Source organism: Mirounga angustirostris, unplaced genomic scaffold, assembly GCF_029215605.1.
Source record: "Mirounga angustirostris isolate CCGP_5_RB_7025 unplaced genomic scaffold, mMirAng1.0.hap1 SCAF_3, whole genome shotgun sequence".
NCBI classification, from domain to species: Eukaryota; Metazoa; Chordata; class Mammalia; order Carnivora; family Phocidae; genus Mirounga; species Mirounga angustirostris.
The window spans coordinates 70,234,480-70,258,807 of NW_026991711.1; the positions used below are offsets into that span (position 1 = coordinate 70,234,480).

Here is a 24,328-nt window from a genome sequence, read left to right on the forward strand (position 1 = left end):
TCCTCACATATTTGTTTTAAAACTAAGTTTTATAGTTTTACGTCATTAATTTTACCTCCAAAGCTGGATCGCTAAGTGTTTTAGATGTTCTCTTTTTTGAACGTCTCTCGTAGCACTCATTTTATTTTTCTTCTCAGCTTGCACATCTGTCTTCTAAGACTGGACACTCCTTGAAAGCAAGGGCCGTGCTTTAGACACTTTACATACCAGCACCCACCTGAGTGCACTGCACAGAGTAGGCACGCAATCATACGTGTTGAATGAATGACTTGAATGAATGGATGACTTGAATGAATGGATGAATTGAATGAACGGATGAATTGCTTAGATCATTGTTGTCCTATAGATTTATTGATCTTGAACTGTTAAAATATCTGAATTAGGCTGCATTTATACCCAGATTGAAGCCCACTTAACCCAGAAAGATCTGTCCCAATATGCTTTTCACCAATTTTAAAGATCACCCAATAGCACTTCTGTGTGACGCATGCTAATAAATATATTGGCATAGGGTATATTCCCTTAGAAGCACTTCATAAAACTTTGCTGAGTGAATACTGAATGAGTGAATGTATTCAATGAAAATTGCTTTTAGTTCAATGAAAAAAAAAGGTTTTAATTATAAAAGAAAACTTCCAGATCTTTAGTCCATTCTTGGAGTGATTACTGATGGTTTTTCTCAGTTCAGCTACTTTTAAAAAATTCTTCTTTGTCAACTTTTGTGAACAGAGTCCCTATTTCTTTTGGGAAGTATTTAATATTTGATATCCATCTAAGGTTTGTTTGCACTGGTATAAAACTTATTTTATTGTGAACACTCTTCATTTTGCACTGAGTTGAATAACAAATGTGTAGCCTCTTCTGTTCTTTTTAAGGAACTTTTCTTCCTTTTGTGAAAGATCAGTATCAGATTCTTTTTCTTTTCTCCAAATGCTTTGGAGACGCGTTCTTCCAAAAGCCCTTCTTGAGAAAGTAGCTGAGAAAACCACAATTCTAATTGTCATTTAGTAAGTTACAAGGCAAATATACCACCTGCAAAGCACAGTGACAAGATCACACATACACGCTTGGTCACAAATTTAATTGATTCCGTGTTGAATGTTAAGAAGAGTTTTAATTGCACAAATAGAGTACCCAGCATATCAATATAAATGAAGGGACAATCAGTAGTGCTATCAAAATGTATAATACCGGAAGTTGTTTAAAAAGGATAGAAAAATTACACTCAGGACCCATAAATCTTCCTCATTATAAGCATATGTAGTGACTCATTCATGCAGGTTTTTATATGTAAATAGAATTTTTTTTTTCTTTTTGAAGAATGCCATTGTAGCTATGAGATGAAAAATGTATTGATGTAACAGTGTATTATGGTCATGTTATAGCTTTTCTATTTTGCTTTCAGTGGTAGGATGGCTTAAAGCTTATTTAAAGTACCCAACTGACTTAATGTGTTTCCAAAGAGAGGATCCTGCCCTGTACATTATCTTTCCCCTGTCACTGTTTGGTACCACATCACCTGGCCACTTTCCACGCAGGCCACTTTGATGAGAGAGATCAACAAGGCAGCTCACATTTCAGGCAGTGGGTGGCAAGGTCACTGTCCTCTCAACCTGGCCAATCCTCCGGCACCCCTTACTAGAATGTTCCTCCTAAGGATGAGAAACCTACCTGTCTTCCAGTGAAAAATGTCCTAGGCTTTTTGTAAGCCATGTTTGCAAGAAAACAGCACTGCTAATCACCTGCTTGCTGGGTTTGGGTTCAGACAAGGAGGTCCCAAGCAGAGGGCCACTGACTTATGCAGCATGGAGAGTGAATGCTCAAAGGCTGCCAGGAGAGCTCCCAGGACGCCAGGATACTAAGCAAAGTGTTCAGCCTGGCAGGACTCTGCTGCTCCCTCGGCCTCTCTGGAGAAGTGTTACAAGGAGAGGCCATCCAGCCAAAGCCCTCCCTGTCTGAAGTCAGCTGCAATGGGCCTGCCAGGGCGTGGCCCAGGAAATGGAAGACAGGAGCCCTCTGTGGGAGCAGAGGGGTTGACAAGCAGGTGGAAGTGCCCGCCTCCCACTGCCTCTCGCCTCCCCTCAGCCTTCTGTCCTCCAACAGGCCTGCCTGGCGGGTAGCAGTGACCACAACATGTTCAATCCAATCAGATAAATTGGTCGGGTGTCTCTTCAGATTCCAGAACGCTTGGAAACGGCAATTCTGCCAAAAGAACCTCAGTCAGAGATGATCTGGGTGACAGATTGCAGTTGAAAACTTCATCTAATGAACCTGAGGAAAGTAACAAGGCACATTATTATCATCACTGGAAAAACAAGAACAAAACAAACAACAGTGGCTTAAAACTCCTACAACATACAACGTAACCATTTCGATAATTAGTGGAAACTCCTGACTTCCTCAGAAAAAAGAAAGCTGAAGAGTTTTTTCTGGCTGTTTGTCTACCAGCAGGACATGGACCATGTGCTTTTCCACGGGACGGAGGAGATGCGCAGTTTTCCCACTTGTGACAAAAGGCCCAGAGCTGGGGCCCAGGGGCCTAGGACAGAAGTCCGTTTTGGCGAGGTGGACAGAGCTGGGCCGATTCACCAGGGCAGAGCCAGTGGACGCCAGGGCAGAGGATGCATCCTGGCTGGGCCACCTGTGGTGCATAATGAAGGCTCAGGAGGCCTGGAAGAATCCCTCCCCACTGCTCTGGAGTGCAAGTGGCCCCAGGCCTGGCTCCTAGCAAACTTGCAAGGAAGCGCTGCCCAACTTCCCATGCCCCTCGGTGTCCCCTGGATGGCAGTGGACATCCCAGGGAGCCACACACAGAGGGAAAGGGGGAAGGATGTGCGACAGAAACCCCCACCCCTACAGGCTGCCAAGGCCAGTGGGTGGGGTTGGAGGGGAGTCACAGGAGGGACCAGGCACCCAGGGCTGCAGCAGGGGCCTACGTGCCTGCAGTGGGGCAAAGCACAAAGCATCTTTGTAAGGAACACCCAGACAGAGAAGGCCAAAGAGACAGGGAGGGAGAGGCGGAGGGAGGGAGCTGGAAAGGAGGACACAGAGAGGGAAAGACAGAAAGGGTGGTGGCAGAGGAGCAAGGGAGGAGGAAGAGGGAGAGAGACAGAGAAAGAGGGGGCAGGGAGAAGAGGGGAAAGAGGAAGGAGGAGTAGGAGGGTGAGGGAGAGCACACGCATGCGCAGGAGTGGGGGCTCCTTCCAGGATAAGAAATACTTAGGAGTAAGCACTTTTGCTATAAACATTGGAAGAAAGCAACTTTCATTAAATAGAATTAATCAAGACTCTGTTTTTTACATCTGAACATTTTTTAAACTGCAGGTTCATAGAGATTGGTGTGATTCTGTTTGTCTTTGTTTGTGTCTTTTCTTCTTGCAATTGGCAGCAAGAGTCCTGGTTCAAGGAAGTTTCTTTCCAGCCCAGACTAGCATGGGACAGGAGAATGGCTCAGCAGAAGGCAAATCCAGACAAGACCTGATGGATGTCATCTGCCTTAGCCGCAAGCAGACTGAAAAGTCTCACCAACTCCTGGGGAGGAGGCACTGGATATTCAAATCTAGATTAAAATCTGTTAGGTAAAGCGTTCTCCAGATTTGTTCTTTTGTGGTCTTATAAACTCTGGAGAACCCTTTCACATATTTTTAAAGATAGATATCTTGACCATGTACAGTCCTCCCCCAGCTGACACTGTTAACATTCTGTTGCCTTGGATGTGCCCATCAGGAAAGCATCATTCTTTCCTAATATTTCAATTATTATTAATATTTAAATGAGCAGTAATATGTATTTAAATGAATAATATATTTTAAAATTATATTCTGGGTTTGCTGCACATTATAACTGCTGTGTCAGAAAACTTTAAGGAGCCTGAAAAGAAAAGTCACTGTGTTTCTTCTTAGTAGTAAACATTTCTTGCTTCTTTCTGAATTATGTGATATTATATTTCCCCTTTATCAAGAGGTCTTTCTTTTTCAGTTAATTGACTTTCCACTCCCGTGATATTATTCTACCCTTTTATTTAACTACCTTCCTCAGGTACTTGGGAATTTTTAACATACCTCTGGAAGTTACACTGAATTTTCGGTCAGAGAAACTGCTCCTTCGGATTAAAGGTTCACTCATTTTTTCCAGAAATAATTTAATTGTCTCCTTCTTTTCTGGACTTGTACTTGACAAATTCAGAACTTTTCCTTTCACCTTTACAGTGGAATTGCTGAGCCCAAACCAATAGAAGAAATCAAATAATGCATCAGCTTTGAATTCATACACAAAGCTCAAATTTTCTCTGTCAACCACCTCATTTCCTGGAGGGAAAAAATTTTTTACTGCCTCTTGAAAGTCAAACTGAAAGAGAGAAAAGCATTTAATTAATGTCATGGATATAACTATAATGTTATATTACAGAATTATATATTACTATGGAATTATAGCATTGAATTAACAATAGTCCGAATATCCAAGATGCCACACCCCTTATTTCTTTTTCCTTCTGACAGATATTTTTAAACAGTTGGCTTTTGTTTTTTAAAATAGACCTTTGCATTTGCATCCTAGCCATCCAAAGCCCTTGAACTGTGTGGTCAAATTGACATTTATTGTTTCTAGATCAGTTGCTAGAAACCAAGTTCATTTTATTGGTAGTGATAATGAAACAATAGAAAATCTATGTGTCTGGTTATAATTAAGCTCTAGGGACTCGGCCTTGCATGAAATGCACAGACCCCTTTCTATGTGGTTAGCAGCCCTGGATTCATATTGACCAAAGCTTACCTGAAGCCGGTAGCTTTCTCCAATCACTGAGGAGATGACCATGTCCATCCCTTGCTCTATCTGTCTTCTTATTTTGGGGTGCCTTGTGTTCACAAGAAATGCGTATGTTCTTTCTAGAAATTAGGAAGCAGAATTCAAATAGAAGTGTGCATGTGTGACATAAACATATCTCTTAGCATTTGATAAAGCAGTGATTCCAACCTTATTGGGAGATTTTATTCATTTGTAACGTCCCTCAAGGCTCCCTCAGACCCTCACTGCAAAGCCTAACCAGATTTCTAGAAATGTTCCTGAGAATTTTGTAGATATGAAGGAAGCTCTGGGATACTGTAATAGCCGGTTAGAAAATCAGCTCCCCTAAGTGCACTTTGTCATCCTAATGATCACAGATGAGAACTGAGTCCCAGGGCATGCGTCCAGCATGGGGGGCTAAAGTCAAAACAACCTCGCTGGATAGTTAAACAGTGATTTGCCTCTCACCAACATTTCCTCATTTGCAAAGCAGAACATCAGCCAAGTCCAGGGAAGGAAGCTGCCCCATGCCTTCTCCCCGCATCACCCGTCTCTCCCCATCCTTCCCCCAAAGACCTGGCATGCATTCTGCCAAAGGGCTAGTCCAGGGTTCTAAGGATCAAGACAATTTGAGACTGAGTCTCCTCCACGCCGCACCCCAACACTGTCTCCAGCAGGAGAAGTCCTTCCCATTGTTTAAACAATACCACATCTCTGCCCAGGCAGACAGTTGTTTTGTTGATGGTGGTGGTGGTTTGATTTGGGTTTTTTTTTTTCTTTCTTTGTTTCTTTTAATTCCTTATGTCCAATTCTGTCTGATTCTATATAATCTAAGCAAAGAGAGGGTTGTTTGCTCATTAGGAAATTTGAAATATTATAAACCAAGAGTTTCTTAACTTTTCCAGGCCCCAGAATCAAGCTCCGTGGCTCTAATTAGTCAAGCATTTTTTTTCTAGACGGACACGTAACATAGATGGTCACTCTCTGTTTAAAGGCCATGGACAGGGGCGCCTGGGTGGCTCAGTTGGTTAAGCGACTGCCTTCGGCTCAGGTCATGATCCTGGAGTCCCTGGATCGAGTCCCGCATCCGGCTTAGAGCCTGCTTCTGCCTCTGACCCTCCCCCCTCTCATGTGCTCTCTCTCTCTCATTCTCTCTGTCTCAAAAAAAAAAAAAAAATCTTAAAAAAAAAAAATTAAAGGCCATGGACCAGCCATTATGTGATTTTGAGAACTGAGCATTTTGCATAGGCTTTGAGAGACAAACCTGTGGTCTACCAGTAATGAGTCTTACATCCCTGAGGAATATATATTGAGCTAATTTTTGCACTAACCTTATTCATCTTATTTTTTCTACCCCTGTTTCCTTTCTCCCAAATTACCATTTGGGGGGGCACTTTAAATATAAATTACCTTATATGCTCTTTGAGGTAAGAGATAAAGCAAGCAAGCTATTTGATACCTTGAATTAACTTTCACATAAACAAAACTAAGATCTTTAGGTTCATTAGATACTAAGGGCTACCACACTCTACAGTTGTGCTGATTGGGCAGGTTATGCACTGCACAACTCAAGAGGATGCCATTGACATTCATAGACATCGTCTATTTGTATAGTTGTTACGACAAACTTCAGCAAAGGATTAGTAAATTGTGTTGAGTCACTGGTGGCTTTTTTCTAACCTGCACAAAAGTGCCGTTTAGCAGCAAGGTTGGACGTGTTACCTTACTTAAAATTTTCATAATTTAAACTTGACCATCTTAAGCTTCTGTATCATAGAAGCTCTTTAGTTCATGGTTTTCCTCACAATTACACAGCACTGGGTTTCTGTACCTCCTTCCACGATAGCTGTCATACAACTGTGTACCTTTTGTAGGCCACCTGCAAATCCACAAATACCTCCTGTACCATTCCCTGCACTTTCATTAAAATGCTAAAATGGAGAGGTCTCTTATTCTTTCTTAAGATTTCCTCCTGAGAGGTCGACGCAGGAGGTGTACTTGATATGTCTGTGAATTACATTCCTGGAGAACTCTCCAGCTTTCCGGTCATCATCAAGCCAAATAACATCAGGGGCTCAGATGCTCTAACAAGCACGGCTTGTTACCTTGTATTCTGCTCCCAGCCCTTCCTGCCGAGAGAGCATTGCGACTGAATTATTAAGTGAGCAGAGAATCTGAATGATTCTGAATGAAATGAACAGAGAATCGGCTCCACGAATCTGAATGAGAATGAATGTTTGAGAAAGTCTATTTGGAATTTGTAGATCGTTTCTCATTACCTTGGACTCATTTTAAGAATGCTATCTGGAAGGAGAATTAAGAAATTCTGCTTCCATCCCAGAGCATGATGCCCGTTACTTTCCCCACATAACATGGAGCAGGAAAAAGGGAAAATGGAAATGTTTTCATATCAGAACTGGAATTAATAGAGTTGTTAGCAGTTAATCTGATTTCTTGGAAGAAGCAATAAAGAGATACCCCTAAAATTGAAATTTGAAGGCCATAGCGTGAAACGTAAAAGCATCTACAACTGTTATTATTTCTTTACCTTAGTTTCCTTATCTATAAAATGGGTATAAGCACCTCATAGGTAGGATGACTATGTATCCTATTTCCCCTGGGTCAGCGCCCGTTTATACCTCAGTCCCAGCATAGTTATTAATAGTCCCTACTTTCATGCTCAAAACTCTTCCCATTTGGATGAAAGCCCTACAGGGCTGTTGTGTCAATTAATGACACAGGAGTACGCCTCACATATGTAAGCAATTGGTATGTGGTAGACAGTATTACAGATCATCACCACCATTCCAGCCATTTTTTCAAGCCCGGCCAACTCGGAACACAATAGCACTTCCTGCCTAGACCGGAAGTTAAGACAAAACCCGGAAACAGAGGGCTCTGCCCTCAGATCACTGAGAGGTTCTGCAGGCTTGTGCTGTGCTGCGGGTGGTCTAATACTCCAAGCTCCTCCTCGCTCCCGGCCTTGTCACAGCTGACACCCACCCTGCTTGCCCCATGCACAATTTCTACCTCATTGGCGTGCCACAGCCCACAGCCTCAGGAGGCAGGATCCAACCAAAAATATTTATATACCTACCTTTGGAGGTGTCTTTTTTGGTCTGTACATTAACAAAGAACAGCATTGGTTTGCTCAGTATAGTTTCCCTGTAGTCCTTATAATCGCAGTAGTTGGTCAGTTCCACATATCTATGGAAAAAGCAGAGATAATTGTAAAGGTAATATACCCTCCTATCTAGGTCGGGAGGAGGATGTCCTGGACAGGTGCCTGCCACATCCACAGATCTCGTGAGGGAAGTCACCTAAAATGTGTCCTATGGAGGGAGTCATATTTTATAACATATATTTAAATCCCCTCCCTAGTCCGATGAGAGATCGGGACACAACCCTAAGATGGCTATGGTCTTTGGGGTGGCCTGGCACCGATGCTTGGCTCTCAGGGGCAGCCCTCACAAATAATGGCCAGTACCATCTATTTTTTGGGCTATAAGAGTTAATTTGGAGCAATGAGAGCTCTGTGTCTGTCCAGAGTGAGAAGGAATTACACTCAACGAGGGGGATAAGCTGGGTCTTCTCCAGTCATCCTGCCAAACTGGTGGGTCTGAAATTTTCCTTTTCTTCTCCTCTCCTCCTCCCTTCTCTAATCCCAAGATAAGATCCCAGCCCCTCCGTAGATTACACAGTCAACCAATAGTCATATGAACTAATTCATATCTCCCTGCCCCTGAGCTTTGTGCAATGAAAAAAAAAAAAAAAAAGACCACACTAATGTTGGACTTTTGCCCATGACCCTATTCAACTTAGCCTCCTTGGTTTTCATTCATTATTCCAGCCTGGGGAGTTCTTTTTCGCATTTTGACTCTGTCATCCAGCATGCCAGCTTTCTCCCCCTAGTCTATGAATTTTCCAAGTAGTCTTTCTACCTGCATTGGTGAGAAAAAGACAGATCGAAGTGCAAATCGGCTTCCCTCAAGAAGATGGCTAATTTCCTATCCACACCCAAGCTCAGAGACCACGTGGACGCAGGCAGGCAGAATGGCATCCAGCAGGCTGGAGGAGGCACCTGCCACAATCCCTCGCCAAAACAGACCTGGGTCCCCATTGACAGGCACAGCTGTGTGCATCTGCATGGAGTGAATGGCTGCCCTGGCTGACAGCATGGGCTACTTTTGCTGTGCTGAGGTGTGTTTGCTTCTTACATCTAGTCACGGGCAGAGACAGCACGAGTGTTTCTCTCTGGCTTGTTGTCTGTCAAGTGCCTGACATGAAAATCACAGCCTTGGAGGGATCTCCGCGGCAGGGAGCTGCGACCACGCAGTGCTTTCGGCCTCCCGCCCCATCCCACTTCCCACAACCCACTCAGAGGGGCCGTCACACGAGACCCGGACCCGGGCGTGGTTTGTGAGCACGTGGGAGAATATCTACCCCCAAGGCAGAAAAACACAGCTTCAGCTTCTCTGTCTCCCAGCTTGGCTTCTTAGAAATCTGTATCATTATCTTTTTCCTGTGATTGTCAGGCCTGATTTCAAGAGCTTTTAAAACCTGACCCCTGATGGAGCCTCTAAAAGGCTTCCTGCCTTGTATTTCACCAGGCTTTTAATGTACTCTCGGCTTCCCATGCCAGGGGCACTGGGGGTGGTCAGGGGGTTTGTCCTGGGGTGGGGAAGGGAATGCAGGGCGGGTGTGTTCCAGGGGAGGGAAGGGGGTACAGGTGTTGACCCTCAGGAGTGGGGTGAGGAGGGCAGGAGTCGGGGAGAAGGGGTGGGGGGCTAGTGGGAATAACAAGGGAATGGACTGAGGAAGATAATGCAGACCAGGGATTTTTGTATGGTTCTTCTGTCGTCCCGCTCACCTGAGCAGCACAGTGCCCAGTGAGAATGGGGAGAGGTGGGGCACCCGAAGGAGAGTGGCCCTTGTGTTCCATACCAGCAGGGAGAAAGTGTTCCTGTTCCTTTTTGTCCCAGTTGACCAGCAGTCAAAAGGCACTAAAAAAAGGAAGCAAAAGAGAAGGGAGAAAGGGAATTGCCATTTGCGGAGTTCATTTGCTCCCATTCATTCATTCACTCATAATCGGACACCAATTATGCACTGGGCACCAGATAGTCATCGCACATGTTTTATCACACCAGAGGGGCTCAGGACCTGCGAGGTGGGGCTGGGATAGAGGGTGGCAGTACAGGGGTTCCCTATGTCCTCCCAGCCCCTCTGCCATCCAGGACCTGGCACGGGCAGACAAGAGTGGCCTGGCAGAGGCTTCGGAGAGCCAGCGAGATCTGTGGTTACAGGGGGTGTGGGGAGAGGTGCCGAGGACGAACAATGGAAGAAAACCCTTGTAGCCATGGAAGAAAAAAGGGCAAGTGCGATTGGAGTAAACATCAACAAGATAGATGCGTGATGCTGGGGCAGAATCAGGTGCCACCTGTGACCCATCCAAGGCAGATTCTCATATTCTCCTGCCTTGTTTGCCATGGAGTTAATTTATAGTCACTTAAACATTTCATATTTTCCTCAGGGTGACTCCTCTGCTCTCAGTATCCATGGTCTGAGTGTCATTCTCTAGGGCACGCACACGGCATTGATGTACAGCGCGTCTGGAAAATCTGCCATCCCAGTTACTATTCTGATGTTGCAAATGACAGCACAGTACCTGCCTCTGCCTTTGAGACCAGTCAACATCCAATCTGAGCGACCATCGATTTTATTCTGACGAATCCACAGCTTATAGGAAAAGGATGAAAATCTCAATTTAGAAATGACCACTGGTTGGGAAAGTAATCAGTTTTCCCCAAAATACTGTGGAAGGTTTTGTTTGGAATGCTTTGGGGCTCAAAGAGTTGTTGTTTCTCGTGATCAGAGAAGGGGGGCCGGGCCAGGGGAGACGGGGTGGGGGGCTTCTGGATAGCCCCACACTGAGTTTAATGCATAACCTATACATGAGTCCTCCTTTCTGGAGTCCAAATTTAATAAGATGCCCTGAATGCTAAAACTATGCTCCACATAATTTAATCTTCCTTTGATGATTTAGAGGCACTTTTAGGATGTTAACGGGGCTGTATACATCACCACAGAGCATGTCAGTTATCACGATGCCACAGATGTGTGAAAATGCTGCTATTTATAAGAGAGCTCTGTAACAGAATTTACAGACAAGAGATTGTAACAAGATCCCTACTTAATGAACTCTCTGTTTAAACCAGGTCACAAATAAGAAATACCTTCCTAATTCATTATTCCCAGCCTACCAGTGATGGAACAGTTGTTAAACACCTTCAAATTCCGGTGAAATCAATAAATGCAAGCATTCCTTTGGAATTCACTCTTACAAAATTTGGATATGTAAGTCCCTAAAATACAAAAAAGACTGAGGACCTGGTTGTAAAGTCTCACAGGTATTTAAGTATCTGACATTCAATCGCTGGTTTTAAGAGGAGCCTTACCAGACTACTTTAGGGACTAGTTATTTCATCTCTAATCATGCATATTTCTGAATTACTAATGCAAATACTGCTTCTTGTGTGCTGGATGTTTATTATATTTGCTGAAGTTATTCAGGATAAAAAACAAAGGGTTTAAGATAGCTCCTTTAAATTCTCATGTCTTCATTGCTTTTACCCTGGCCCCAAAATGCTTCTAGGCTGAAACTTTCTATGCCTGGCTTCAGTCCAGAGATTGAAAGGCCGACCAATGTGATGCAATGCTTAGTGATTCGAAATAAGAAGATCTAATGCATGCCCTAATTGACTGGCTGTGTGAACTCAGCCGCAGAGCCACAACTCACTGTGACTTTGAGTGAGTTACTTCACCTATCTGAACCCGTGCCCTCATCTGGAGAAGGGATATAACAGGATCTCCTTCTGTGCGAGGATTCAAGGCAGCCCAAGTAATAGACACATATGTACTGGGGCCCATAGTAGCTGCTTAACAAACATGGTTAGTATCTTTAATCCTGGCCAACTCTACTGGCCATAGGGTGAAGTTCTATAGACTCGTGACACACAAGCAGGGCTGTGTTCATCTGAGTGACCAGGAAAAAGGACAACAGGAGCATCTGAAAAATACATGAGCAAGAGTTTCTCCTTCCTTGCTCCAATTTCTTTCCTCCGTTTTTCAGTTCGGAAGGCTAACACAAAGCTTAGTGAAGGCAATGCCTGGAAGATGAGACCAAGAACAAAACACTGTATTTTTGCTTCTAGCAAATCTGGAGTGGCTGAGAGATCATTTCCCTCTGAGATGCCTACCTTTTTCTGGAGGTTCCTTTAGCTTTCACATCATTTCTGGCATGATCTGCAAAGCTGCCCTAAATTTCCCTTGGCTCTGGTGCTTTAATGCTCAGAGGCCAATAAGAATTCAGACCTATGGCTTCCATCTGAGGGGCTGGGTGTGTGCATGTGTGTGTTCATTTAAAAAAATATGGAGCGGGGAGCCCAGCAAAAGAGGAACACATATGGAACAGTCCTTGTGTAGAAGGCCCAGAAATTGCTTCAGCTTTCATAATCCTTCGCTGTGACACTAAGCAAAAGCACCCTGCCCTTGGGAGCAAGCGGGAGGGCCCTGCTGTGTTTTAAGTGTTAACGTGACAGCTTTATGTGGGGCCTCAGCCTGAGCTGTCAGACAGTGCCTTTTCTCTCACTTCCTCCCCTCCTTCTGCCCCAACTCTAGGGAAATTAAGCAAAATTTTCTGATTTATCACTCTACTGTCTGGTGATTCGAATCAAGGACACACATGTTCATCTACTCATTCATTCATTCGTTATTGATGCTCAGTACCTGCCCCCCCACCCCGCAACTCCAGCTACCCCCCCATCATGGGGCAGAAATGATGCATTCATGCATCCACTTTTTCATGCAATAAACACGAAGCATGTGTGCTGGGCACTGAGGACACAAAAAGCAAAAGGAAATAGTCTTGCTTTCGAGGAGCATCTAGTCTATTAGAAAGACATAAGAAAATGCGCCATTTCAATATAAAATGATAGACTGGTAAAACTTTGTTGCTGAGAGCATGATCACTCGACCATCAGCACTGACATCACCGAGAAGCTGGTAAAACCGCAGAGTCTTGGGCTCCTCCCCGGTCTTATTCAACCCAAAAATTGTGATTTAATAAGATCCCCGGGAGAACTGCATGCTTATTTCAAGTTTGATCGAAGACATGGTCCCTGCCATTAAGAGGCTTACAAAGGAGTTAATGATTCAAACATACAAATGCCAGAGAAATGCAGAGCTCTCTGCATTCAGGTGTTATGTTCTGGTTATTTAAATAAGAAAGAGCAAAGCAGGAGGGGTCTGGAGTTAGAACCATTTCCTGAGCTGAGACAGACAAGAGGGATTGTTCTGTCCAGCCAAAGGTCCCACCACTGGGTGGGCCAATGCAGGAGGGAGGCGTCCCCAGCAGGAGTCACTGGTTAGCCGAGCCTCAGGGACTGTGGGGTGGCTGCGCTGGGGCCTGCAGGCGGGCATCTGACAGGGACCAGGTGAGCTGAGAGTAAGAAGGGGACCAGAGTGTGGCTGGAGGTCCAGAGCAAGGCTCCTGAGGAAAGAAGGCAGTAATGGCACGTGGTTTTTGAATCATTAGATCTGGGTTCAATTTCTGTCTCTGTGACCTCAGCAAGCTTTTTTTTTTAGCTTTGCTGAGATTGATTTCCTCCCCTGTAAGATCTGGCTAACAAACGGTACCCCATCAGGTGGCTAACAGACAGGATAATGTGTGTGAGGCACTTGGCTTATGGGGCTGCTTAATGATATTATAGGTTAATGTTTGTCAAGCCATCAATATGTGCCAGTAACTGCTTTAAGGACCTTATAAATTTAAATTCTGAACAACAACCGTATAAGGCTGTTGCTACTATTATTTCCATTACACCCTGAGGAGACTGACTCACAGAGATTAAGACATCTTCCAAGTCCTTCAGCTACTAAGCTGCAGAACCAGGATTCAAACCGAGGCAGTCTGGTCCTGGCCCCCATGCTTGTCCACACTGATTCTAGACTGCATCCCATGCGAATTATAGCTCAACACACAAAGGATGGTTACTTCGTCACTAGCATCATATGTCCTAGCGAGGGGCTGCTGTCCTGGGCAGGTCACCAAATCTGAGACTCAGATACCGGGATCAAGGCAGAGGACCAGTCACACGCCTCCCGCCTCCAGTCGGGTTGCCTCGGAGAGGGGAGCCTGGGCCCGCAGACACAGCCCGACACTCCCTGGGGCAGGGGCGGGGGAGACCTCCCCAGGCTGCAGCCCTGACTCCACCTCAGCTGGGCCCCTTTCCCCCCCCCCATGGCCCCCTGCAGCCCCTGCCCCAGGTGGCTGACCTCCCGGCAGGTGTCCCCGTCACCATCTAACAGCCGATCGCCTATGGGCAGGAGCAGCTCGCATCTCTGCTTTTAGTGGCTTCCTCACGGCCACCGGATTTCCTTGCTCTGTGGGCCTGATTATATGAGATGCGTACTGTCTGCTGTAATCCCAGTCATTTGTCGACTCGGGAGACTTGTGAGAAGGCGGCTGCTGTCTATAGGAAGCCGAGATCCTTGCAGCTCCGAGGCTGAGAGCAGAGGCTTACCGTGAGCCAAGGCGACTCGGAAGGCCTGGCTGGTTCGACAACTCACCAGCTCCTCGCTAAGGTAGCCTGTTTAATCTGAGGTCTAATTTCCTCACCTGGGAAAAGAAGGGAAACACCAATCGTGCCAACTTGGTAAGTTTTTGTGAGGTAAGAGTTGTGAACTACTTTGTGCCATTCCTGCCACTTGAGTGAACTTGAGCAGCTGCCATTATTATGACCGAACAACATCCTCTCGTGCTCAGAGACCTCTGAGAAGAAGCATGGCGTTCCTACGTGCCCAACACGTGCCTCTACAGCTCCCTAAGAGGCCGCATCGCGTCACAGGGAAAAAACGTGTGTGCGTTAATGGTTATTTACCCCTGGTATCCCGAGCAGGTTTTGTTTGTAACACAGATGGAAATTCTGAGCTTGAAAGAAAAAAATAACAAGGAAGATCTTACCATTCACTCCCCCAAATTTAGAATAGATTTTTCGAGAAGGCTCTCAGGAGCTCTACAGCCCTGGTGGCCATCCCTAAACCTCCCCGCTCCATCCCAGGTTCCCTCAGGTTTATTTAGTAGGCACGAATTTCGAAAACGATCAAGTATCAGACGACACACCTGAATAAGTTGAGCCATCCTCTTGTCATCCTCTTATTGTCTGAATGGGTGAATCACATGAATGTCAGGGTCAGTAGCCCAAAGCCTCTTCCTGAGGAAAGGGCCTCACGAAAGTCACAGCGCACATTTCTGAGGCCTTAAAAAGGAAATCCTGCTTACACTGTAAGCTTATCCACACCAAAAATAGTTGTTGAACCAAAAAAAAAAAAAAAAAAAAGAACTAAATTAATGAATAGAACAAGGATCCTTAACCTGGATCCAAGTATCTCATAAACTACCTGGATACCTGGATGGTCAGCAACATTAGTGCATATATATATATACCTCTGGGGAGATGGTCTATAGAAATTCTCAAAAGCTCTATTAGTCTAAAATGATTAACAATCATTGCTTGCCTTTCTCATTCCCTGGCCATCTTGGCAGCTGTTCCTGGTTGGAGGCCATCCCACACCTAAGGCAGGAATATGGTGACCCCAGAAAAGATGAAAAAGTTGCTGGAGTCCATCAACTCTAGGTCCTAACTGGACATAAAAAGTGAGAAGTATGTGCTGGGGTACAAGCCGACTATGATGACTGACAAGGCAAAGCGAAACTGGTCATCCTCAACAACGGCCCAACCTTGAGGAAGTCTGAAGGAGAGTACTGTGCCATTGGCCAAAACTGCTGTCCAGCATGGCAGTGGCAATAATGTTGAATGGGGCATAGCATGCCAAAAATAAATAACGCACGCTGGCTATCATTGATCCAGGTGATTCTGTCATCTTTAGAATTGTGCCAGAACAGACTAGTAAAAAGAAAACCATGCAGTTTTTCTTTAGTAAAACTGGCCAAAGCTTACAGAAGGAAAGAAGGAAAGGAAGGAAGGAAGGAAGGAAGGAAGGAAAGATGGAAGGGAGGAAGGGAGAGAGGGAGGAGGAAAGAGAAGGAAGGGAGGGATGGAGGGAATGAATCACTGCCTTGGAGCAATGTTCTGAGAGAGGAAGCTGTATGCTATCCCCAAAGCCAAATCAACTGGGTAAATTTGGCAGATCTAAGGAAGCAACTTTGATGTCTGCATTCTGACTGTGCTCTCACTTTCTGATCCATGAAGACAAAACCTCTCACTGCTGCCCTCAACACAGTCTTTCCTCCCTTCTAGAAGGCTCTCTCCATCCAGATCAGGGTCACCCTTCAGGACTGTACACCCACCTATAAAAGCCTACTTCCCCTGCCGCGGCATTGTCCCCTGAGAGAAAGATCGTTCCTTCTATCACCCAGATTAGTCTCAGATGCTCCTTGCTATGTCCCAGGGTCCAAAGGCCCTCACTCAACCCCTTTGACAATGAGAAGCTTGTTGTTGCATCCTCACTGCATTCTGGTCTGGTCATTGTTTATTTTGGACTCTAAACTGCCAGGGGACCACTGCTGTTTAATAGTCTTTTGTGTAGGAGGTGTTCAAAGCGAGAATTTAATAACCAGACTTCGACATCATTTTCAATTTTGCCGCACTGCTTGCTAAGGTTGAGGGAGCTGGCTCTGTCAAAAGCCTAACCTATGGCTTCAATTAATTTTGGACATTTTAATTTTTCATACTCTGTTTTCAAATACAATGGTTAACTTTTTTTTTAATCTTTGCAAATATGATTTTTAACTCAGTTCCTCCCATCATCCCCTGCTTATGCGGAGGGGGCACTTTCTTCACTAAGAAAGGGAGAAATTCTTGCGGCAGAATGGTTTTTCAGGCATTCAAAGCCCTCACTATCTTTGTGGAAAAGCAATGTTTTTCCCAGCAGCCTTGAAGAAGGTATTTTAAATATCTCATTTTGTTTGCTTGCCCTTTTTGGTTCCAGCCCACCTACAGGGTACCACGGCACTGCTGTCGTTCCCAGTAGTGAAGACTTTATATCTGCAGAGCTGGCAAGCTTACGCAGCTCTGATTCAAACTCTAGACTGCATTGCCCGCTTCCCGAAGCTCAGTTCGTTCCACAGCACAAGTATAAGACATCCCCCCACACATACCCACACACACACAAGTACAGGATGACCTCTGCAAGGCATGAGGCCATGTAGAATCAGGCATGAAGCTCCCTCTTCCTTTATCCCATGATGATCAAAGCCTGCTTCAGATGGACTACAGCCTGCTGGCTGCAAGTTTGCTAAGAAATGCTTCTGACGCTTTGGCCACAACAGCTAAGCATCCTGGACACACGCCATCAAATTAAGTTTGGGTCCAGCTCTGCGCCAGGATCCTGGAAGCTACCCTCATTGGACCTATTTTGCCAGAACCCGCCTGCCCACATCACAGCCCACATGGCCCTGGGTTGGACTTCATACCAGGCTTTGTTCCTTTCTCAGACATGGTTTATTTCATTATTTTTTGAAAACGAAGGCACGCCAAAGACGGGAAACTTTGAACTTTTGCACGCTTGTCCACTGGGTCTCCTCACTGGATCAAGCCAGTAATACACAGAATTGAGCAGCCTCTCTCCCCTCCCCACAAATCCAAAGCCAGGGCGTGAGTCTCTCCTCTGCAAACACCCCCTGAAGGGTGTGTCTCCGTTTGAGCTCATCTGACCCAGTTACGGAGCCAGAAAGGGAAAATCACCCGCCGGTTACGAGCTCCCCACCCAGCCCTACGCCACGCGCCTGCCCTGATGCCCTCCTGGGCGACTTCAAGCGGCAGCTGCAAGATGTCAGTGCAAAGGGCAGAAAAGGCCAGGGCTGGGGGAGCTGTGCACCTCCAGGTGACGTTAGCAATGAGGCAAACCTAGAAGTGGCATGAAGGGGGGCGGGGGGGGGCCCGGCGGCGGGGACGCGGAGGAGGTGAGGGGGGTGGCGGGAAGCCGGGGCCACGCGGGGCTCCCGGGGACGACAGCGGGGTGGAGGCCTCTGCGGGGACCCGGCGAGGCCACCCACCTCTTGATGTAGCTGCTGAGGCGGTAGAGCTGCCCGTCGAGGCGCACGCGGCCGTCGCCGAAGACGTTGAAGCCGCCGCGCGCCGCCGCGGGTCCCCCGGGGCCGGACACCACGAGCTGGTCGCCGCGCAGCTGGAAGGCGCCCGGCTGCAGGCGCAGCAGCTGGGCCAGCGGCAGCAGGGCCAGCTCGCAGTCGCACGTCCACAGGCTGCGCAGCTCCCCCGACGAGATGGAGGTCAGGCTCGGCCGCGCGGCCGGCGCGCGCGCCACCTCCGCCATGCCCCTGCCCGCGGTGCCCAGGGCCTCGCGCGCCGGCCTCTGGCGTCAGGTGCCCGCCCGCGAGCAGCGCCGCAGGCCCGGCGTGGAGGAAGCGGGTGCCGCGCCGCGCCGCCCTTTTATCCGCCCTGGGTGCGGCCGCCCGCCCCTCCCGGGCCTCGGGCACGACCCCGGATGCTCCGGGCCGAGCTCGCGTCGGGCTGGAACTTGGCACGCTCGGGGCTTGCCGCGCCTGCTCGCCGCCGAGGGTTACTCATCCCCCTTGGGTCCGCGGCTCCACACCCGGGCCCGGGCCCGCCCCCGCCTGGCCGACACCGCCGGGGCCGGGATGGGGACGGTCGGCCCGGGGGACTGCTGCGCTTGGCCTGGGGGAGAGGGGAGCAAACACCCGCGCGCTAGACCCCGCACCTCTGCGGACCGATGCGAGCGGGGCACGTCCCTCTCCCCGGCTCTCCCCGCCTGGGGCCCAGGGGTCTGCCGGCCGTGCGGACTTCTGCACCCCGATGTGGAGTCGGTTACCCACCACGGCCTCCCAGCTTGTTTTAACTTTTCTTTTCTTTTTTTTTCCTCCACACCATACCCTGCATTTTCGCTCCTCTCCCTGGATCCGTTTGCATGTGGAAACTCCACTGAAAATCATGTCACTTTTCCATAAAGCCTTCGTGAGTCCACCGTGGATTTCATCTCTTTGCCTCGGCTTGCTTCTCCTGCACGTGGGCCACCGGCCTCAGTACACAGAGTAGTGGGGACCACGGAAGGGACCCGGCATTCCTGCCTCTCGCCCGCCTCCACCCTCCACCGCATAGGCTGAGCTCCCCAGTGCCCCCAATATGTTTGTGTGTTGAGTCAGTCGATAGATGCTGGAGTGCCGGCTATGTACTCATTCTATGGGCGTACTGAATGCGCTCGGTCTCCTGAGGTGTGAAAGGGCTATTTCATTCGATTTAAACAACTGTTTCTGAAATAGCTACTAGGAGCCGCCAGTAGGTAAATTCTGAGCAGACTAGGATGACTAAGCACAGGCCCTGTCCTTGCCTAACTTACAGTGTGGTTATAGAGGGTAGACAACATTTCAGCAGCTGCCATGCACTGAATATAAAGCTCTGCTGAGGATAAACCTGGATTTATGGGGGGACAAGTCAGCCCAGTTTTGAGGAGCTGGGGAGGCTTCCTGAAGTACAGTAATTAGGACACAAAACTGGATCCTAAAAGTTGACTAGAACTTAGAGGATATTTTTAATTCATCCTTGCGTGCACCCAGCATGGACCCCCGCATAGGTTTAATCAAGTTGAGTGAAGAGCCTTTCTGTCAGATCTTGTTGCAATCCCAGAATATATATGAACTCCATTCACTCCCTTCTCCAGACATGGGTCCCTTTGCCCCAGGATCAGTCCCCATTGCTGAGTCTCTCTGAACAAATCTAATTCACCCAAGATGCATTGACCATGACTCAATCAGTCTTTTGTGGGGAGGAAGGGAGAATGTGCCCGTGAAACAAGCGCCCAGGGGGCTTCTCTCACAAAGTGAAGCCTGCGGACCACTGCGCAGAGGATAGGTGTGGAGTGGCTGAGGCTCTAGGCGACACCCAGAGGCTGGGGTTGTGTTCACAGGGACAGACATGGCACCAGCTGTAGACCATCACACTCTACTGGGGCATTCATTCTTGCTCCCAAAGAGATCAAGAGGAGTGATATAATAGGTATGCTGACTACGTACTATGAGAGCAGGGTCAAGGGAGTGATTGGCTCTACCTGGGAGGCCCTAGGAAGGGTTCTCAGAAGAGGTGACAAGTGGGCTGGACTTTGAATACAAGATAGGAGCTCCCAGGTGAAGGAACATCATGGATAAGAAGCTGGGAGAGAAGATCCTGGATTAATCTATGCAAAGGGAGAAAGTATGGTCTATTGGGGGAAGAATGGGAATTCTGTATGGCTAAAACAGACAAGGCCTATTTAGGGTGAGAGGGGTGAGTTTTATAAGAGATGAGGTCAGAAAGGGAAGTTGGAGCCAGATTGTGATAGGCTCTCTGAGTTGTCTAAGAATTTAGATTCTTGAACATTCTTGAATGTTTTGAAGGAAGGATGTGATATAATTATGCCTGAGCCTGGAGAGACACCTTTGGTTATGGTCACGTAGAAGATGTTTTAAAACAGGAAGATTGGAGGAAAAGAGACTAGGTAGGAGACTGATGTAACAATCCAGGTAAGATATAATGAGAGTCTGAACTAATTCACACAGCAGCTGTGGGGACGGAGATAACAGGATGAATTTGGGAGATTTTTGAACTAGAATCCAGCAGGATTTTATGAGCAAATAAATGGAAGAAGGAAGAGAAGGACAAAGGAGCAGAGAGAGACATTTAGTGTCTCACTGGGGTACTGATACAGATGATATAGATTTTGAGCCACTTACGGACCAACCAAGTGGAAAAGTGCAGGAGGCAGCTAATTAGCTGGGTCTGGAGTTTTGGAGAGAAGACAAGGTTAATAATTGAAATTTGAAACTGATGAGCTCAAAGACAGGGGTTAAAACCAAAGAAATGGATAGGAGCATCTAGCTGATAAGTGATAGGGTAAGAATTTGAGCCCAAGCCTTTAGTTTACTTCCATAAATGTTTATTGAGCACCTGCTATATTCTAGGGCCAGCAGTTTGCTGAAGATTAAGGGGAGTAGAGACAGTGAAAATGAGTAAAGGAAAACCTCATTCAAAATGGGGTCAGGAAAACTGGAAGGGGGAGCTCTTCTACAGGTACCACTCATACCATTTATTACTTTATATGCCCCATCAGGAAGACACTTACTTTCCATACCGTGGCAGGAGGAAGTAAGATTTTCTCCTTGCCCGGCAACAAACCCAGCCAATGAGAAGACACCACAACCCCAAACTCTCACTCTCCTCTAATGAACGTTTTTTTTATTTCCTCCAGTGAACTGTCATTCAAAAACACCCCTCCCAATCCCCTCCTTTCCTCTGTGAAAGCAAGTCCCTCTCCCTTGTTCTCTGTACTTGCCCATGGTTTGCCATAGTTTGCTTGTCCCGAATTGCAATTCCTCACTATGCCAGAATAAACTCACCTACTGCTTGATAACCTTCCTGGTTTAATTTTTGAGGTTTACAAGAGGCTGGTCCTATCCTCAAGTAACAGGGAAGAACGCCGGGATCAGCCCAGCTGGTCCTCTGGCACCACGTCCAGACTTATTGATGAATTCTAGCTGTATTTTGCTTATAGCAAGTCTCTGATTTACTCAACAAGGGCAATAGCTACAGAAGTTGCTTTTCTGATTAGTAAGGTTAATGAGGGCAGGTCCACTGCAGAACCCCACCCAGACCCACATAGACTAAGCTCAACATTGTTGATCATCCTTAAACCCATGCTGTTTGTGGATGATTTGGCTTTGTTGAGGGGTAAAATGTAGCATAAGAGCTTTATGTCACAGCTATATGCAATTTGTTTAGATGAACATAGCAGTTTCTCCCACCAAAAGCTGTTTCCTTTATAAAGTAAAATATCAACATTTATTATCTAAATAGAAGGATTAAATGAAATTTTTCTTTGCTTCTTCATAGTTCTCTGATTTACAATTTTTCTACATTTTCCAAATGAGTGTGTATTGTTTTATACAGAAAAATGGTGTCAAGCATAATAAAAACATTCTAAAGATGCTTTCCTAGTGTGTTATCTAGAGTTTTCATTTGATGCATTTTCAGTAAAACACCTGCATTTCTTTATGGATAATTTATGCACTACCAAAATGCCAAAGAATAGTATGAAAAAGTGAACGGGAAAAAAAAAATTCATTGTAATGTCAGCCGTTGCTAATCAGTGGAGAGCTATAGAGATCTTTTCCTGTTCAGTATCTTTTTCGTTATCAAAGACCCAACCAAACAAACATAATCACTGCGAGTGAAGATACTTTCAGTCTTTTTTATACTGTTGGCTTGTTTATATTGTGTACATACTGTAGAATTGTTATTCTGCTTTTCTCACTTAACACCATATGTATATCAAGTATCAAAAATTGTCTTTGTATGTAGTATTTGAAGCCATTAGGTTATTTTCCATCAAGAGGATTTATTTTTTTTAAGATTTTATTTATTTATTTGACAGAGAGAGAGAGAGAGTGAGAGAGGGAACACAAGCAGGGGGAGCGGGAGAGGGAGAAGCAGGCTTCCCGCTGAGCAGGGAGCCCGAAGCAGGACTCGATCCCAGGACCCTGGGATCGCAACATAAGCGGAAGGCAGACGCTTAACGACTGAGCCACCCAGGCGCCCCCATCAAGAGGAATTATTACTGTTTGTGTGGACATGTCTTTACTCATGACTACTCAAACTGTTCCCAAGTTTTCCTTATTGTAAACAACGCTGTAGTGAACATCTTTGCACTTTAGCTTGTTTCTGTATCCAGAGTCTTGGAAATGGAATTACTGAGACAAGTGATATGAAAATGTTTTAAGGTTATTGAAACACGCACCATTATTTTCCAAAAGAATTGTACCAGATTGTCTATTCACCAGCAGGGAATTCTCATGGTTTTAAATCTTCGGTACTGGGTGTATGGTACCTCCTGGTATTTACGTTTGTATGTCTTAGATTACAAGTGAAACTAACAGGTTAGCTGTGATGTTAGTGTTCAGATTTGGAGACTTTTTATAGCAGAACAGTCACCCATTGACGAGTCTGTGGCTATGTCTGCAGTTAAAGCTAGGCAAAGTAAAGATGTGGACCATCCCCATGTGCCCCCACTGGGGTGGCTGTGCTTTGGCAACATCACCAGCTTATCGGCTCAATTTCTCAGTGGAAGTCCAAAGTTAGAGAACCTGATTCACATTAACCAAACTCACAGCAGACTGAGAACCAGTGCTCCACTACCTCTACCCCCATTCTTGGATTTCCTGTCAGCATGCCAATACCTGCAGGTTTCTCCCTCTTAACCAAAAGATAATTTTTAAACATTTTTACATCCCACTTTTCTTTTTAGCTACTTTCCCATCTCCCTTCTTATCTTGAGAGTCAAACTTCCTGAAAGCATAATTTAAATTCCTTGCCTGTCATCCACTCTTCAAGACTTTACACCTTCTGCCTCATCACACCACTGAAACTGACTGCAGTGCCTATGTGTGGCCAGATGTGAGACACCTTCTGTTCCATTCTCACTAGATAACGCTTGTCCCTGCAATTCCCTCTTCCCTTAGTTTGTGAAGAAGGTGCACAGTATAGCAAAAAGTGCAAACATTTTAGTTTAAAACCAGACTCTGACACTTACTAGCCATGTCACCTTGAGCAAATTTCTTAACCTCTCTGATCCTTAACTTTCTCATCTCTAAAATTGGTGCAGCGTAGGGTGAGGCAGAAGAGCACCATGGCTGGGAGCTCAGACTTGGGTGCCTTATCAGCTGGGCCCGAGTTGCAGTCTACTCTGGGATCTTGAGCACATCACTCCTACGTGCTTCAGTGTCCTCGTGTATAAATAGCAGGGCTTTGTGAGGATTTAATGAGCTACTGCAAAGTACTCCAAAGAGTGCCTGGCACATCGTCTGTGCTATTTCAGTTTCTGCTCTATGCCTACATCAGGGGACTTCCGTACCAGTAGAAGGAGATGGCATCCAGCACAGCACTCGGCACATAGACCCTCATTAAATCAGCGCCAGCTCTCTGGCTTCCCCTGGTCTTCCCCCCGCATCTCAGGCCACTCCTTTTTTCCGAGTCCCAGAGTTCTGTCCTTGACTATTTTCCCTTTCCCTGGATGACTCTGTTTAAATCCTTGGCTCCAATGACCTCAAATCTCAAGCTCCGGGCCAGCCTCTTTTCAGATTCTCAGACCAATGGACCCAACTGCTGGCTAACCTCTCCCTGTGATTTTCCACTGGCATCTTTAACTCACTGTTTTCCTCCCACCTCCAGATGTGCTCCCTATCCCCTGTTCCTCCTTCCAGGGAGGCATCCCCATCCTTCTGTTCAGAATTTCAACGTCATCCTAGACTCACCCTCTCGCTTCCTCCCTCCACCCACGCCCTCCCCCGCTGTCCCTCCACCCCAGCCAGCTGGCGCCTCCGTGTGCAGGGGCGCCCTCCACAAACCTCAGGGATCTATCGCCCTCTTCCTATCCTCATGCCTGTTGCTCACTTTGCCTTCCATCACTTTTCCCCTGGACTATTCCAGCAGCCGCCATGTCAGCCTCAGCCCCCTCGATC

The 24,328-nt window shown here is 46.5% G+C and overlaps 1 protein-coding gene across 1 annotated transcript; it reads right to left on the reverse strand.

The window, feature by feature from the left end:
* Positions 1-1,094: 1,094 nt before the first annotated feature.
* Positions 1,095-18,233, reverse strand: MEDAG (mesenteric estrogen dependent adipogenesis). The gene is made up of 5 exons (XM_045869268.2): positions 17,861-18,233; positions 7,883-7,992; positions 4,774-4,886; positions 4,062-4,347; positions 1,095-2,271 (listed from the first exon to the last, which is right to left on the reverse strand). Exons 1-5 carry the CDS (start codon positions 18,136-18,138, stop codon positions 2,147-2,149), a joined length of 912 nt encoding a protein of 303 aa, XP_045725224.1. The 5' UTR covers positions 18,139-18,233; the 3' UTR covers positions 1,095-2,146.
* Positions 18,234-24,328: the final 6,095 nt, after the last annotated feature.

Bases quoted from the DNA above. Each gene is read 5' to 3' on its own strand.
- MEDAG (XM_045869268.2), bottom strand. From the start codon at position 18,138: ATGGCGGAGGTGGCGCGCGCGCCGGCCGCGCGGCCGAGCCTGACCTCC. The intron at 7,993-17,860 runs GTGGGTGGCCTC...CTTTTTCCATAG, and splicing joins CTCAGCAGCTACATCAAGAG to ATATGTGGAACTGACCAACT. The intron at 4,887-7,882 runs GTAGGTATATAA...CCTAATTTCTAG, and splicing joins CAAAAAAGACACCTCCAAAG to AAAGAACATACGCATTTCTT.